Source organism: Trachurus japonicus, chromosome 13 (assembly GCF_045865225.1).
Source record: "Trachurus japonicus isolate A0001 chromosome 13, Traja_1.0".
Taxonomy (NCBI): Eukaryota; Metazoa; Chordata; class Actinopteri; order Carangiformes; family Carangidae; genus Trachurus; species Trachurus japonicus.
In genome coordinates, this window is record NC_140919.1 from 18498895 (window position 1) to 18517316 (window position 18422).

An 18422-nucleotide genomic window follows, 5' to 3' on the forward strand; every position below is an offset into this window, starting at 1 on the left:
AAACCTTCATGAAGGTAAGATTTATTGCATGTTTCTTTTGTGTTGGACTGTATTCGAGTGTGCCTGAAGGAGTTGTTTTTTTCTACCAGATTTTTGTAGTCAACTTTCATGGTTAGTTTGTGCATGAATTTCATTCCAATCAGATATTTAACAAAAAAACATGGAAGTTGATCTTGCCAAAGTACAAGCTGAAAAGTGGTCCCTTTTGTCTTTCAATGCAATGTAGATCCAGGTGAAAAAGTTAAACCTTTAGCGTTAGATATTTGACATTTCAGGTTGTTTTGTTACAACAAATCTTTTGTTTGTTTCTTGATGCAGATGCAAACAAGGGTTTCGAGATAAGGAGGCAGAAAAGCAGGTTTTTAACCCCTCTTTCCCTCTGCAGGTGCCTCTGGGTAATACAAGAATACAGTACAAGTGTTATGCGCCCCGGTGGATGGAGTAATCAAATGTTACATATCACTGACAGAAGTGCAGATGTGCAAGTCACTGTCAAGATTGTTTTATACTTTGATCTGGTTTCTCAAAATGTGCAGTGACATTGTTTTCATCAGTCGCACCACTCTGCTGAAGCCACAGCCACATGAGAGGTAAAAACATTTATTTTGTCACATTTTTCCTATACAAAAGCCCTTTTCCAAAAGGTATTCATACATTTCAGGAATTACAATAATAATAATAATAATAATACACTGGTTAATTGTAAAATTATACACACATACGCACACACACACATACACACACGCACACATATCTATATATATATATATATATTTGATATCCAAAATACATTGCATATACGAAGTAGCACAGATCCCTTTTCATTGTCAATGCTTGTGAAACATGGAAGGTAAAGGTACATTACATTAATTCTTTCTTTGCTACAAATTACATGTTCCCTTTTTAATTTGTTCTTTTAAAGCTATAGATCTTCAGGAGAAGCTGGTTCTGGATATTAATACTGTTTGTATCATTTTTGCATAAAATACCTGAAATTCTTTAAAGCACAGGAAAAGCTACCAATTCAAGGGCTATCTGGCATAAAAAGTGATTCAAAATGGAAACAAACCATCTCAACCACATGTTGCATATAGAGGAGAGGAATCCCTGGCTATTGGATTACGACTGAAGCAGGCATTTATGGTTTGGGGAATACAAGAAAATATCTTTTGCATTCAAAGGCATTTAGGATGTTTCAACCGAATTTCATAAACAATAACAACAATAAGACATCAAAAAATGTTAAAATGCATCGCCCAAATGTACAGATATAAAAACGCTTAAATGCTGAACACACTACTTAGCAGAAATGGACTCAAAAGGTTTGCATTTTTGACCGAGGTCAACTCGTATTAATTCTCTTGACTTTTTTATACTGTGTCACATATGAAAATAACTCTGCATAATTTATACAGTAAGTTGCTTTAATGCCTAGTTGACTGATGCTTATAAAATAATAAAAAATAGGTCTGACAAACGCACAGCGTTTGCGAATCTGAGGATTTCTTTGTTTCATCTCGTCATACTTTATTGGTTTTGTTCTCTGATAAACTACTTAGTCCCAAGTAATTTATTTTCAAGTGTCCATTCTCAGTTACGCTTAAGGAATACTTTTGCTATAAACAGCTTTGAACACCTGAAGATGGATATGTTTTGATATGATACATGATCACATGATGATGATGAAATCCTGACTTGAGATTAATGTGCATTTTTTGCTGGGCTCTAGATCAGTGAGAAACTAACATTCAAACACACATGCTGCTCTCAAACTAGGATCCAGCCCTTGTAAAGAAAAATGCAACTTGACTGTCCACTAACATGACTTATCGCTAAGCCACTTCTCTGTGCTGACCTATACGGTCCTGACTGGCCTACATAGAGGAAGGAAACACAGTGGCAGCCGTTATTGTCAGAGTGCACTTCAAAATCAAAAATTGTCAGATTTCTAGTCAGACATGGAAATGATTTATGTATTTCACAATACATTTGTAAGCTGTAATGCTGTTTTCATCTTTAATGTATAGAAATATATTGTATAAAACAGCAGTTAAGGCGTGGAGCTAACACTTTGAAGGTTAGGGTTTTGGGTCTCATTATGGCACATAGTAAACCACCTCACAGTAAAGGTAGATGTACTGTAAGGTACTTTAGAAAAAAAACAAAACAAACATACAATAGCATCCACTCATAAACATATAGCCTTCAGCATTGTTATGTAGATATTATCTACATCATAACATCTCTCGTGTTTTAGATTTAGACAAGTGCAGCAATTGTGGTCTTAATTTTGAAGGAATTTATTTTCTCCGTTAAAAAGAGTTAACAAAATGAAAACATCTGACAAATTTTGATTTTGCTGCAGGGGTATCCCTTTTTTTTTACGCGTTTCACAAACCAGAAGACATTCACATTAATACTGACATGGTCCAGCAACAAAACATCTGGAAATGGCATGGCTGAAAGGCAACAACATGGCAAACATTTATTGTAGTAGCCTGGTGTGTGGCCCCCTGAAAACATCTGACCTGGGTTGAATTATTGTTGCAAATGACTCCAATTACATCTTGACTCGGCTTCCCCAGCACAAACGACTCAACTGTACACATTGCCCGCCGTGAACTCCACACAACACAACACACAGAAAGCATTTTAAGTAACTGAGTTGACCCAGGTCAGCAAAACATACAGCGCTTCCTTCTCCGGCATTTAACTCTTCTCTAGCCTTCCAGTTTGGAGGATAAATTAAATTGTGAATGGCATATTCCAGTTGCCAGATTTTCATTCAGTGCTGAGAAAAGTCCGTCCCTCCGAGAGCTCTTCCTTATCCAGCAAATTCCAGAAGACTCTCCACACACACATAAAAAAAAGATGCAGATGGACAGACGAGCAGATGAGAATAAGAAACCCCCCGACAAGGCTGTAGACGAGCAGAAAAAAAGCAGATGCTTCAAAGCGTAATGTACAAGATGTACTGAGGAGGATGTAGATTGAGACCCATAAATAATAGGCCCATGTCTGGTATTGTAGCAGGGTGAGGAGGCAGACAGACTCGGGTTGCTTCTCCTGTCCTCAGGTTTTGGTTTGGGAAGCTTTTGGGAACAGCTTCGAGGAGGATGGGAAATAGAAAGGCACAGGAAACTCAGACACACGTCCAAAAAAACATAAACAAACAGTTGGCTAGTCTTGAAAAGGTAAGTAGTATTCCATTTTGGAGCATAGCATCCAGTTGCTTATAAATTCTTACATATATATATAAAAAAAAGTCCTTCAAATGAATCATCCTTCATTTAGGAGCAAAATTTCTTCAGGGGACAAAACGCCTCCATCAATTCAGTCTTCATTGGTTTGGCGTCAGTGGGAGTGCAGCTCAGCGATGGACTTTGTTGTTGAGAGAGGGGCACGTTTTAAAGGCTGGTGGAGGAACAGTAAGGTGTGTTTTAATAATAACTGCCCAGGTGGGAAGGCACATGGGTGTTGGGGTGGCGGGGGACGTTTGGGTTGGGGTAGATGCCTGCAGTGGGCGAGCTCCAGTATGGAGCAGTGGGTCCAAAGAAGTTGGAGGAGGTGACGGGCATGGATGGAGGGTGTGGGGATACAAAGTTGACCTTCTGCTGGTGGGCGTGGTAGGAAGGCACATAGGCTAGGTCCGAGGGGTACTTGTACATGGAGGACTCGGTGGGGTGCGGCTGCAGCGCCTGAGCGATGCCGTGGAAGTCGAACTTGTAGGCATAGCGCTTGCCGTGCACCTTGGTCATGATATTTTTGTCGTAGTAGTAGCGCAGTGCACGGCTCAGCTTGTCATAGTTCATGTTGGGCTTGCTCTTACGCTCGCCCCAGCGCCGCGCTACCTCGTCGGGGTCTGTCATCTTGAACTCGCCGTTGGTGCCCTCCCAGGTGATGCAGCCGGCGTTGGCGCTGTCGGACAAGAGCTCCAGGAGGAACTGCCACAGTTGGATCTGACCTGAACCTGATGGTTGGACACACAAATACTGATCAGAAAAGAGACGCAGCCTTCACAGAACCTATTACTTCATTATCGATCAGCCTGATGTCTGTGAGGTGAGCGACAATCACCTATTCACAGCATTATACAGACCAGGGTGTGCTAAAATCTTACCTGGGTTGGCAAGGCGACTACTGGTGGGTCCAAGAATCTGGTAAGGATCTGTGGACAAAAGCACAGCAGTGTTGGTCTACACATGGATTCCTGATATAACACAATAGCATCTGACCGATACTAATTAGTATGGCAGACAAAATCAACACGTTGCCAGGCGACAGCTGATGCTACAGACTTTGACGCTATCCATTTAAAATTTCCTATTCTTTACATTAGCCCATAACATCACAATTTCGGGTTGAGTAAATCCAGCTAAATATGCAAAACACGTACAGACCGAGTGTGTGTTGGGTGGTCAAGTCTTAACATTGGTGTGTGTGTGTGGATTATCATGCTCTGCACACCCTCTAAGTAATGAGCTGACCAGGAAAACCAATTACACATGCTAATAGATGTGTGGTTGAGAAGTAAGAGGAAAAATACCAATGCAAGTAGTAACACGCTTGGTGGTAGACTGTTATTAAATTGCCGGTGAATCACTTGTAAAGAGGAGTTTCGCACATTTCGGTGCTGAGGGTTTGATCATGTCCATCGTAAAAAGAAAGTGAGAAAATGTAAAAAATAAAAAAAGGGAGTGTGAGAGCCATGCTAACAAATTAATGACAATTAAATTGATTATAGTTGTTACCTGGCTGAGGTCTGGGCTGCTCAGTGGACTTGGTCACATTCTGAGTAACCACCGGTGAGCCTGAGAGAGAGAAAGAGAAAGAATGAGAGAGAGAGAGAGAATCAGGGAAGGGGATAGTTGAAGAGAGAAAAAGAGAGACATAAAAAGGGTTCAGACTAGAGAAAACATCAGTGGGGTGGCTGCAGATAACCGAGCTACACATCTTGAAGGCAAGTCAGCAGAGGTCCAAAGTAAATAAGGCTGGACCGACTTGTTTTGACTGTGCGTTCATGTTCTGACAACAGAGGCTCTAATCGTCAGGAGTCTGACCCACACGTCTAGACTCTCCCTGTGGATGTTGGAACTTCCACTGGTGTGATGCAGACTGTGGATAAGCGGAGGTATTTGTAAGCAGTCTTGAATTTTATAACCTGAACAATCTAAAAACTGAGGAAATAAGCACCTCAGGTGAAATGTAGAGTCATGCCCTCACTCAGTAGGATGCAGCCAGTCGTACTTATCACTGCAGTCCAGTCAAAATGTAACATTACAAAGACCCTGAAGTGTTTTTGTGACCTCACCTTTGCCACTGTGCATGTTGTTTGACCATCCTGTCCGCCGTACAGCATCATATGAAGGGTCTGAGGAAGACAGAGGAAAAGAATGAGGACAAAGTTTGAGTAAAATTAGAAAAAAAAAAAAAATCCCAGATGTTTTCTTTCTAAGGACAGTTGGACAAACAATAATCTGACCAAATCCTCGGGTCGCCATAAAGTCATGTTGCAATCTCAAAACTTGCCCCGGCGTTTGTCTATGTGGCTACTCTACGTGTCTCATCTCATTGTGTGTTAACCTCCGGAACAAATAGCATCAATAAATCTATCAAAACACGGTTCGAGATGCTCTTCACAGGATATCTGGACATGCTAATGTGGTTTTGTTTGGAGCGCTGCGGTGGTTAAAATGTAGATGGCACAATCTTTGACAGAGAGTACAGTTGGTTGAGCAGCTTGCAACACTCTGACCACAAATAAAGGGTCTGATGCAAATTAACGTACAACAGACACACAGACGGAGACAGACGATGAATGTGCATGATATCCACCCTGCATCCCGCCTCTCCACACACAATCTCATTTCTCTGAAACCTTGACAAACAGCCAAACTGGCCCAGTTTGCACGAGCTCTACCTGCTGCGTGTCTGCACTTCGGACCTGCGAAGCCGAGTGTGAAGGCGGACGGCTTCCAGTACCTTCCATTAATCCCATCTCTGACACAAGCAGATAAAACAGAGGATGTAATGTTCCCCTGGCAATGTCTCAAAAACACAGCGGTATGGTCATAGCCAGTCTCTATGGATTGTATCGGTGTGCACTATACTTACAGTTCAACAGAACAGCTGCCAGCGTGTGGGGGGAAACATGATGCACACTGTGGCCTGCTATGTGTTGTGTACAACACGCTACTTTCAGGTCTTATCACGATCTGTACATCTTTTTGTCAGCAGTGCTTTTCCCCAGAGGGCAGCAGATAGAGAGACGGTGTAACAGTGATGACAGAGGTTGTTTCTGGGATCAGCAAGCTGTTAGAAGGTCAAGAGGCAATCCCATATCCCATCAGCGTAGGCTGGCTTTTTGAGAAGCAGGCTTACTGACAATCAAAGTTGGCAGCATCTTCTTCTCTTAACAGAGGAGCAGAATGTGAAAGAGCCAACACCAAAGTCTTTTTTTTAAACTTAACTACAGCCAGTTTAAATTCTGCCGCAGCATAATAAAAAGGGTCAGCCCCTCATCAGTAGTCAAACATAGATAATGCAGCAAAGTGTTTTTACACTACATGCATGATTAATTATCAAACTGAATAGGTGCGATCGTTCCAATGATATGTTTTGACATTTCAGATGGGAGTGTGTGTGCTGATGCCAGACTCTAAATGCATTCTTCTTTGTGTGTATTCGTGTGTGTAGGTGTTTGTTTTGCCAGACATGAATATTTATTAGTTTTCAAGTTATTATCATTTGTGTTTCATCCGGTGCATTTAAATAATTCACATGCAGATATGCTGTCAATCAGTGCACTGTAACATAACTCCACATATCTGTCTAAAAATCTGAAAGATCGTTGTCAGGTTTACATGGTCAAGCTCCTCGATTTCATAAGAGAAACACATGTAAACAAAGACGTGTTGTTTTTTTTTTTGTCAGTGTGTAGCTTTTTTAAAATCTTTGTTATGCCTGTAAGAAATGAAGGTGACTGTCTACACAACAGTACCTTAGGAGTTTGTGTGTCATCTTGACCCGTATGACCTCACACAGCCAAACCGGAGCAACATCCAGCATCAACACAACTATGATCAACAGCTACTGCATGTCTGGCCATTTATTTTAAGCACTGTACAACACTGCCCTCCTGTGGATAAGGATGTACTGACAGCCTGCTTTCTCTAAAGTAAACAAATAATAAAGCACTGTGATCCAAAATCCTTATTTCAGCACAATTGCAGCACAGATCCTAATCTTACTGCCACCATGAAAACAGAGTTTTCCCGGTAACTAGACAAGTGCTTTATTGTTTTACTCATTTCATAATCCTCGACTGAAAATGTAAAAACACTTCAAATCAAATTATGCGTCTTGTGCTACTTTCAATGGATGTTTTGTGGTCTTGTTTTCTCCCCTCACTAGCAGAATATCCTCCATTGGGACAAGCTCCTGCTGCTCAGGGGCCTCTTGATCTCCTCACTAATTTCTAACTTTTCAACTTTTAACCCCTGAAATTTCAGTCAAAGGGGTCTGTTCCTGTCTACAGACAACAGGAGGAGATCTGGTGTCTGCGACTGGGAACAGGGGAGCTAAACAGTTACAAGTGATGGTGCAAAAAAAAAAGAAAGAAACATATGGATAAAGCGAAATGAAGGAAATGAACTGTGCAACGAGGCATGAAAAAAAAAGAATAAATTAAAGCATGATCAAACAAGTGGAAGATCGGCGAGTGGAATGGAGAGAAAGACAAAAAGAAAGAGAAAGAGGACAAATAACAAGTGGGCTGCCGTGGCTCAGCGGGGCTGTCAGGTTCAATCTGGTGTGGGCCGGCAGGATAGCCAAGGAGCAGTGACTGGGGGAGAGTCCTGGGAGACTTGCGTTTCCTGCCTGCCTCGCCTGCAGACAACCTCTCTTTGTTTTACTGGCCCTTTTTTCCCCTCTACTCACCGCCAGTACCCCCCCAGCCCTCCATCCACTCTCCACCACACCAAAAAAAAAAAAAAAAAAAACACAACGGGGGCTACCTCCATCTATGTGCAGAGAGAGGGGCGTTACAAACAGGAGAGGAGTTTGGTTTGGTGGTGGGGGGAGAAGCAGCAGCAAAGAGACGAATGAAAGAGAGATGACAGAGGAGGTGAAGGAAAGAGAAAGAAGAGAGTATTGAGAAGCAGACAGATGGAGATGGAGAAAGTTAAAAAAAAAGTGCAGAAAACGGCACAAAAAAGGAAAAGAAGAAGGAACTTAAAGGAGGGAGAGGAAAAATAATGACAAAAAAAAATAGAGTCAGACGAAACACAACTTTGGAATTTGAAATGAAAACAACGGCAGCAAACGCATGCAGCTCCTGTCTGGTATGGGCTTGGGAGGAGATGCCCAGCAGTAATGTGGCCTCATCCACATCTTCTTGGTGCCCCTGTGTGTAGTTGTTGGCAGCAGATTATGTTAACCTCAACAACAATTTTCCCTTTTTTACCAACATGTGAGCAAGAATAGACACAGAAAGTGCCCCCCCCCAAAAAAAATCTCAAAAGGCACCAAACAACGGCTAGAAGTACAGTAGATTAATTGGAAATAGACAAAAGTGGCAAAGTGGAAGTGAAAGTGCAGGAGAGGGAAGAGGCAGCAGATATAAAACGTACAAAAGCCCAAGTGGTTGGGGTGAGGGGGGGTACGGGTACGGGCCAGCCACTCAAACACAGACACAGATCCGTATGCACACACACACACACAAACTCACACGGAGCAGCCTCACCCCCCCCACCCACCACCTCCTCCTCCTCCCCTCCCTCCCGCCTTCATTTTTCCAGGCCTCGCTTTGACTGCGACTTGAGCCAGTTTCCACTCTGGTCTGGGGTGTGGTGCACGCTCCTGGGAGACTTCGACTGCAGGACCAGTTAGTCAAAACAAGGCCCGAGTGCTAGACGGAGAGGGAAAGAGAGAGAGAGGCTGCGAGACAGAAAGAGAGAGAGAGAGAGAGCATAGGACAAAGACAGACGAGAGACAGAGTGGGAGAGAGAGAGAGAGGAAGAGCAACTGTGTGTACAAGGTGAGATAGAGTCGAGCCGTGGACTGTTTTTAACCCAGAGTCTGAGCCAAAGAGAGAGACCCAGACAGGATAAACTTTTTTAATACCCGTAATACAGGTGCTTTAAAAGCCATCTGTGTGAGGACGGAGCCATAAGAGGAGGAGAATAATGGCAAAGTACAGGAGTTACACACATGCAGCGAGGAGACAGTGGCTGCACCAGAGGAGAAGAGCATCAACTGCAAAAACACTTGAAACTAACGGGAGACAACAACTCATCTGTGAACACAAACCTAAATAAATCAAGGGCAGACATGATGTGTGCAGCGACTGTTTTTTTCTTTTTTAAATCCCCATTATATCCCTACTTTGGAACAAAACAAAAAACAAAAGAGGAGCAGTCGAGAGTCATAGATGTACAAAAGCTTGTGGCGCACTTCAAGCTGCGTTGCCACTTGGACTTGGCAGCAAAGTAAATACTTTCACAGAGGTGAATCATCGTCCTCCCCCGGTCACATTGAAGCAGCGGAGAGAATGAGTGTCTTTTCTGTGAATTATAAAAAAAATCCACAATTTCATAGCCGCGGCACAAACGGAAAGTTCAAACACTGAAAAAGGTGCACAGACTCATCAAGTAGGTAAGTAAGTGAAAAAAAAGAATAAAAGTTGCCAACAAGCAGAACTCTCATGTATAAATGTAACACCCAGATGTAGCCTACTATGATACGTATAGCTCCCAACCCACACTCAGAAATAACGTATGCATACTGTAATACATGCTATACTGGTAACTCACCCACACACACACACACACACACACACATGCCTATCCACAAGCCAATAGTAGACACAGACTTTAGATACACACAGCCACACACACACCCTTTCATAGCTGCTGCATTCCGTGTTTTATATGCTCTCTTTTATTCATAACATTGCATTTTACACCACAGAGTCTGGAGCAGATTAAGGCTTGTCTCCTGCTGTATGCTCGTGCTTACTCTACCCCAAAGAGCCTGTATGGTATTTGACTGTTCTCAAAAGGCAATATGAACTTGAACATCTGGCAATGCTGATCTGTGAAAATGTTAATAAAGGCTTCTCCTGAAGCAACACTTGTTTTATTGTTGAGTCACAGACTCCTTACTCCAATTTTGATGTTTCTTGTACTTCAAACAACCCTAATCATTTTGCTTTTTTCATTTTATGTCAAATGATTGTAACCAATTACAGTGAATTAATGTGGCTAATGAGCTAAGCGATTCGTGTATTTTGTAATTCACGGAAAGGCATCCTGTCGGAGTCTTAGGTAGAAGTTATACCCAGGCTGGGATCACAGGACGCAACCAGGGGCGCAGTCAGTGCTACAGGAGCCCATAATAGAAGTCACCTCTTGCAAAAGGGAAATGCTGTTGAAGGGAGTGACTCTCTATTCCTGCCAGTCCAAATACCTGATGCTGAGAACCAGGAAGACCAGGGTCGGGGGGTGACCGAGCAGAATCTTATCTGGCCTGCCCATTGCTCTATTTGTATTGAAGCCGGGCGTGAACAAGTACGCGGCCTGCTAACGCTCACCACCGGGGCAGATAGAGAGAGAGGCAGAGGGCATGCTCGGACACTTATCAGACCTAGTGTTTCCTCTCCTCCTGCCTTGATAGGGCCCCTCATCCTGTGAGCGAGGCTATCATTGTTATTGCAGTCCTTTCTCCCGTCTCTGGTGGTGACACCGTATAGCCGATGTAAAGGATGTGTAGCTTTTTTTTTAACAGATAGGCAGCGCGGCCTTCGCCTAGTTCATGTTGTGTCAGCACAAAATAATGTTTGTAGAGTGAGGAGGTGTCCAGAGGAAAGAGACAATCATCCTGAGCTGCCACGGCGGGCATTGTTCTTGGAAACCCTGCTTGGCTTTTTTTGCAAGAGTTTACAGCAGCAACACTACAACCCAGTCCATTTAACATCTGAATGCACAAAAATTGTGTCCTTCAGTCTTATATTCACACAATTAAAAAAAAAAAACACACACATCTGTTTGTTCCTTCAGTTGATGTTCCTCTTAAAACAGAAGTGTCAAGACACAGCAAGACAAAGAACAACAGATTTTTGTGCTTGAAAAAAAAAAAAAATATATATATACAGTATATATATATGTATAGCTATATATAATGTATGCATGCCCAATTGCCCATACATACCCTTGTATTCACTGTGTGACCTATGTTGCGTTTGATAGACAGTGACAGTCACCTCATAAAAACGCTACAGATGGATTTTGTGAAGTGTGAAATGTGTAAAAGTGCAAAGTGACAAGAAGTGACAAGTTTATTCCAGTGGTAAATCCCCCCTCATCTCCCTTTAACCTTTTGTCCTCCTCTCTTGTAAATAGAATAAAGATCTGTAACGCACATTTCCACTCCAGTCCGGCCTGAAGCAGCCTATAGCAGCCTTCCACTTTGTTGCCTCATCACCTGTCTCTGATGCTTGTCTTCCCATCAAACAGCCTCATTCATACGTCTCACGTCCTCCTGCTTCCTTCCCATAATCACAGCATTCACAGTCTGTTGTCGCCCCATGCCGCCGTGGACAGAACTCATCAACGCACCCGCCTTTTGTCTTGTTGTTAATGCGCCTCTATTCTGCGACCGCCCCCTCTGAGCCACGACGTGTTGTCACGGTGTTCAGGTAGTTGCTTCTGAATAGCACTGCCTGCTGTAGCAGCTTAGCTCATATTATTTTAACAACACAAAAGGTGCACCTGCCGAGAGCTTTGTCAAAGGCAATCACTGACTTGTGCGTGTGCTTTGGATGCGTGTGAGTGTGTACTCTCTAAGTGTGTGTGTGTGTGCGCCCTTGTGTGTGTGCTTATCTGATGCTGGGTTTTATAAGGCAGAGGAGAATTCTCTGACTTCTCATTTCTCTCCTCGCCACACCCTCCATATAAAAACAGTGACACCAAATCCAAATCATATAAAACGATCCAAAAATACAGAACAGGCGAGAGAATAGAGAACAAAAATGTGTTCCTACCCTCTTTGGCAGCCAGGCGTGGGGACGGGTCTGTGTGAGATGGTGCATTGTAGGATAATGATGAGCTACCTGCAATAAAATGAGATAACGGACAAAGTTAGAAATGAAACGGCACCACAGACAAGCTGGGTGAGGAATTTAAAAATCAATTCATAAATTCTTACCAAAAGGTTTTATACATTAGTGCACTTATAAGATGCAATATGATCTTGTGAAACATTTACAGCTGTAAATTTGCGTATTAATCACGATGAATTTGACTTGAATGAAGATGGGAAACATCAGGGTGCTCTTGTTGAAACCAGGATGACAAAAATCTCAAAAGGTCTCAACATTAGCCAGCAGGTGTCAGTAAAATGTTCGGCTCAATTACTGTCAAGCAGCACTATTGAGCTCTTTTCATCCTTTGAATTGTGTTCCTGTTTTATCTTAAAAAAAAAAAAAAATCTCAGAAGGAAAATAACTCAGGACGCATAAATCTAGGCCCAAATAAAGCAAAGCCAGCAGACAGACAGTCCTTTAAACGTCTTTAAAAAACGAAGGAAAAAGCCTGCAGCCTGTCAGCATTTTAACAGCAAACCCTGCTCCTTAATAATAAAGTCAGGGAGGCAAGACTCTGCTTATGTCTGCCTATTCATTTCACCTTATGGAGCAGAACTCTGCGCCGCATTCCTCCACTTACACAGGCACCCTGGGCGGCACCAAAATGCTCTCTTAATTTTAGCTGCCCCCAGGCATAAATCAGCGAGTGGAAAAACAGACCCAAAAATGCACAGAGAAAACACAGGAGCAGCTACTACATGGGTAGTGTTGAGATTGAGTGCTAAGAAGGGGCCAAGGGGAGCTGCTGAGTGGGGAAGATACCTTTTGTGAATGGAGCAACGTTAAAAAAAAGGAACAAAAAGCTGAACGTTAAATGTGTCATTTTCTTTCCTTGAGATTTGGTGAAGGACTCTTACCTAACTTGCTGTGCTGCTGCTGCTGCTGACATTGGGGGGTGAAGGGGCCCATGGTGGTGGCAGACTAGGGGTCTGTTTTTTTAGGGGGTGGCCTGGAGGTGGGGGAAAGAGTGGGGTGCTCCACAATGTATTCTAACCTCCCAACACCCCACCCCTCCTAGTTCTACCTACTCCACGGCACCCCCAAGGCTCTGGGTCTAGTTTAGAAAACCTGGGGGCCTCAGAACAGGGGAGCCATTGTATGAGGCAGGGTCCCTGCTCAGCAATCAAATGCAGCTCTCCGTACAAAAATAATTCCACACGCAGAGTGTGTAAGCGCACGGGGGCAAGCGAGCCACCAGAGCACCATCTCTGGAATGAGGGGGAAAGTGTAAGAGAAAGATGAACAGACTGACAGAAAAAAAAAAATGAAGGCGAGGGAGAGAATGGGGGGAGGAAGGGGTTGTTAACCCTTTTCCTACTGTGTGCCACATATGTGGGCTGACCCAGACAGGCAAACAGGCAGCATTGCTGAGAAAACCTCAAACCATCCCACAGACAAATGCAGGGCTGCTGTGCGAGAGAGAGTGAGAGTGAGCGAGAGCATGGGGAGAGAGGCAGAGAGAGAAAGAGAGAGAGAGAGAGAGAGAGAGAGAGAGACCACAGCTGACAGTTCGGTGGAGGGAGTCTTGGCTGTGCTGCCTATTTATTTGGATGGCCTCTTCCTCTCTCAGAAAACAAACATGTCCCGGTAATCTGACAGCACAGTGGGAGGACTGGCCAATGTTCAGCTTCTAAGACCCTCACTCTCTTTCCCCTCCTCTCCGTCACATCTGCTCAGAGTCTGTTAGATTACATAACACCCACAAACAATTTTCTTTTCTGTCATTCCTATGACGGCTCTTTCAAATGGTCCGGTCTTCCAGTTTGGCACGCCCTTAATATTGACAGAGGTCCTTCAGGGCTTGCTCAGCATTGTAACGGACCTCCACTGGGCCCCTGCTGTTTATCCCCGTAGAGCTATATGATACCACTGCCTCAAACATGTGGTCTGAGCTTTGTCAACAAACTGAGGGTCCCAGTCACCCAGTTTTCGGGCATCCTGCCACCTCAAGGGGGCTAAATGGTCTCCAGCCAATGGTAGTCATCCTTTCAAGCTTTATAGGATAAAAGTGCACTAACTAACCCGGCTGTCTGTTTTCATGCCAGCCTTACATAGTGAAATTTCCAACAGGTCCTCCAAACCACAAAATAGAGTTTGTCATTGCCTTCTAAAACGACCCTTGTGAGTATTTTCTTAGCAGTGATGGGCAAATAAAAATGTAGCCTATTGAATAACATACTATTGATTAAATTAATTTAGTAATTTCTGAAGTACAGAATCTGTCAAAAAAAGCATTTAAACATGAAACTCTGCGCACACACACTCCGTATTGTTTTTAAAACATTTAGACAGAAATTGAGCTTCAACCAGTTGTCAGCTGCTTCTGGGGGTTTTCTGACAATCAATAAGATTCACATTGCTGCTCAGGGCAGCACTTCAGAGAAAATATTCTCCTGTTACCCAAACACTCATAAAGTGTCAGAAGATAAGTGTTTAGACCTACAGTGCATTTTGGACAAACTGGAAGCCTCATTTAAATACCAAACAGTTGCATGACTGGAGCCTTAATTAATTTAATTTGTAGCCTATTTATCTTCTATTTTATTTTCTTTATTATGTTTTGTTATTTTTTCCCTTTATTTTTTTCCACTGATGCATTACTTTGAGCATTCTCTATTACTGCTGTTAAAAACATTAACTTGTACACTCCATAAAGTCGTATAAACATAAATGGAAAAAAATATATGGAAAAAAAAGTGGACCAACCTATTCTAAAATGCATTGTGCATCACTGATGACGCCATAAATAGCCTAAATGTTGACTTCAACCTTTAAAACGTAAAGTTGTTGTTGAGGCCATACCCCTTTGACCCCAGGAACAAAAATACATGAATTAACTTTTTTCCCCCTTATCTTTTTCCCCATTAATTCACGACCCCGTCACACCTCCAGTCCCAGCCAATGGCGTCCCCTCAATGATTTACACCTTTGAAGAAAAAAAAAAGGTTCCCCAACAGGCAAGATGGCAGTTCACCATACCTGAGCAGAAGCGTCAGTGCCTATCCATCCCTGCAGCGCCGAGTCTAACTCTCGTTTTGATCAAATTCCACGGTCAGGTCGTGTTGACCGTCGTCTTCCTCCAGTGGATTATAAACCTGGACCCAAACCGGAATATTGGAGCTACACACCTGATTGTAAAGCACCTGAGCAGCAGCAAACTTGCCGGCCACTTTCGATCATCTATGCGTTTCTTTTGGGAGGAGGTATTACTCGAGTGTTTTTATAAAAGAAGGGTAGTTACTTGACCCGAAGCTTTTTGTTGAGGGAGAGGGGTCACTTTTTTTTTTTTTTTTTACAGACTAGGCCTATTTACAGAAATTGAACTGTACTTTCTGTTGTTGATTAAATTGAACTGCTTTTGTTGTTATTGCTGGTTTGTGGCATTTTGCTTTGTGGTTACGCCTGAAAAGAAAGTTTTGGGGATTTTCAACATTTTGCTTGGTGGTGATGACGCCTGGTTGTTTGAGATTTTTGCTTGGACTTTAATAGGCTACACACGGCATGGTACTGTGTCACTTTGTCAACTGTGTCTGGCTTATTGTCTCTCTCATGCTGGCTCTTGGTTGTTTGACATCAGGATCACAAGTTGCTGAATTGTGTAGGCCTATTAACCTGCATTAATTAACCTGCCTCTAACTCAGTTCAAATTGTCAGAGGGAGCTCCAGCTGGTGTATAACTGGTTTAAATAAGCTTAATGTTGTTAAGGTTGCTCAGCAATCGAGGCAGGCAGAGCTGGTGACGCAAAGTTAAAGTCGGGCCAGGCCATCTACTGTAATTTCAGTTTAGCCTTTACTATTCACGATTGCTTCAAATGGCCACACCTTCATAGATTGCATCCTCTGTAGGATGCGGCCCCAGAACTGGGACATAGCTGCCTCGTTGCAACTGTAGCCTACCGATTGTACACACATTATCAGATCGGTGTAGTCGTATCTTCTTGCCTTTCACCTGTCCCCTAACTAATTTAACCATGTAACTGTGATACACAGACATAGCAGCAAGAAATACTTTTCTTTCAGGGTTTTGCACAGATTCCCCAATGTCAACATTCGTAATTGGCATTTGGTTTTGCAAGTACAATTATTATGTACCTCTAAGCAGCTAGCTTCAATTACAGCTGAGCTCATCCCAGTGTTTACATGACTAGCAACTGCTTATTATCCTCCCCCACTTATGCTAATGTGATACGTACATAAATTCTTGTAGTGTTAAGTGTCTGCACCCCGGCAGTCGAGTGAGCCACAGACTGCTCACTCTGTAATGGTGGCTAACAGCAGACGGCTAACAGTAAAGGGCGCAGAGCCAGGCTGCTGAGCCCCTCTGCACCAGTGATAATCTGCCAATTGAAAGAACTAATGCAAGGGGAGCTCAATAAAAATGTTGTGAGAGGAGAAAAGAGGGGAGCGCGTGAGTGAGAGAGCGAGAGAAAAGGAACGAGAGAGAGCTCTCCAGACCTCCTTTTTCCCTACTCAGCCTTCGAGCCCAGATGTTTATGGTCTGTATAAACTATTGAGGGCTCGAGAATGTCCCCCACTCTGGAGCGAGCGAGCAGCAGTGCAGAAGCCCAGACTTATCTCTCTCTCTCTTTCTCTCTCTCTCTCTCTGTCTTGACTCCCTCACTGTAAATCCATCCAGACACACAAGCAATGGCGACAGCTGGGAAACAGAACTATTGCTATCCTCCAAAGGCACTCAATCATGACCACCTCAGACCGTTTCCACACTTAAAAAATAGTTCACCCCCGACTTTTTTTTTTCTCTTTCTATCTCACACTCGCGTTCTATAACTGTTTCTCCTACTCACACCCTTTTGCCCTTGTCCTCAAATAACTACTGCAAAAGCAATCTGTCAGGGATATCTTTTTTTCATTAAATCTCTACTATTATGTTTCTGTAGATCTACAGCAGATTTGCTCTCACTTCTGTCTCTTTTCTTTCCCTCCTCTCATTTCTGCCTCCTTCCCTCGCTTTCTCCCCCTCTCCTCTTGCATCCCTGTGTGTCAGAGGATACAGTCTCTCGTTGTCTGAGGTTTCTTGCTCCGCTCGGTTTCCAGCACATGTGGTATCAAACCGACCTACATGGGTGCGATAAAGCAAACAGTCCGCTGTCCCTCCCTGACAGACTAATTTGAACAAATTCTCAAATTGCACCCAAAATTGAAAGCACATTGGGGTGCGGGCGGCCATCACTTATAAAAATCTGGATAAGTGACCAACAATGAGGCCAAAATAATGCATGGGTAACTACCCTTGTTACTGCGAGCAGCTGGGCAGCCAGACAGATGTTCAGATTGTGCCCACACTTACACAAGTGTGGGTGTCTGAACGATATTTCTGTGCATGACGTGGCAGGAATGTTTTGTTATGGTATGGCTGTAGGGTAGGGAAGTATGTCCCTGGCCCGTGCTGAGTGTACACGAGCGCTTAATGACTCTGAGGAATGTTAATCAGAGGTTCAATAACCAGAACCAAACGCACACATGATGCACACAGATGTGTATGAAATGATTGCAGTACCCCTTCGGACCATCCATCTCTTCGGAGGAGAATTCGGGGATAATATCACAGAGATTGGTGAATGGAGCTGGCGGAAGACATCACATGACCTGTAATCACTAATACTTCCAGGTTTTGGCTCAGACTTTCCCTCCCTCTCTCTTTTTTCTGTTTTCTGGAGGCTCGGCCCGGCTCCAGCTCTCGTGAGTGAAGCCAGAGGTCTATTTTCTGGACGGGGCTACTCCTCGTCTATGATTGTGTTTGTTTGTGCTGCGGGGGGAGAAGAGAGAACGGCTTTAGTTTCCAAATCATCAGCCCTGCAGGGTCTGCATGAAGCCTCAGCCCTCCTCCTCCTCCTCTTCCTTCTCCTCCTCCTCCTCCTTTTTAGTCTTCCTCAGACGTTCATTTACCAACATGGTTTCTCTTGCCCTTAGGCTCACAGTGTCAATAATACACACTGCTCGCTTCTCTGAGAGCTGCCCCAAAACAGGTCAGTCGGTCCAGGCGCAGGACGGGAGCATTCATCTTTTTGATTGTCGGGAACAGATCCAAAGCAATTTCAACTGGCAAGTGGAGAGGATTCCCAAGACATCTCTTCTGTCTCCAAAACACACAAGGTCTAAATCAAAAAAAGGACAGCACTGGGCAGAGTCGCGGTGAAGCACGCCTAAGCCGTGGCTAAGTCCCACAGCCAGTGGCCATAATGAAAACTGCTCTGCGGAGTGTGCCCAGTGGCGGTCAGACAGATCCACCCGCTGCAGTGCTACACAATGAGGCTGTTAT

General features: G+C 43.6%; 1 protein-coding gene across 9 annotated transcripts in view; it reads right to left on the bottom strand.

The window, feature by feature from the left end:
• Positions 1-584: 584 nt before the first annotated feature.
• fli1 (Fli-1 proto-oncogene, ETS transcription factor) overlaps positions 585-18422 on the bottom strand; it is a 32226-nt gene continuing 14388 nt past the window's right edge. For 8 of the 9 annotated variants that reach the window (XM_085795111.1, XM_085795115.1, XM_085795114.1 and 5 more), the window contains 5 exons: positions 12041-12109; positions 5312-5371; positions 4752-4811; positions 4121-4168; positions 585-3970 (listed from right to left, as the gene is read on the bottom strand). In XM_085795111.1, coding sequence (XP_085651237.1) covers positions 3441-3970; positions 4121-4168; positions 4752-4811; positions 5312-5371; positions 12041-12109 — 767 coding nt within the window. In that variant the 3' untranslated portion in view covers positions 585-3440. The remainder of the gene's footprint in view (positions 3971-4120; positions 4169-4751; positions 4812-5311; positions 5372-12040; positions 12110-18422) is intronic. The other variant, XM_085795120.1, reaches the window with a different exon arrangement.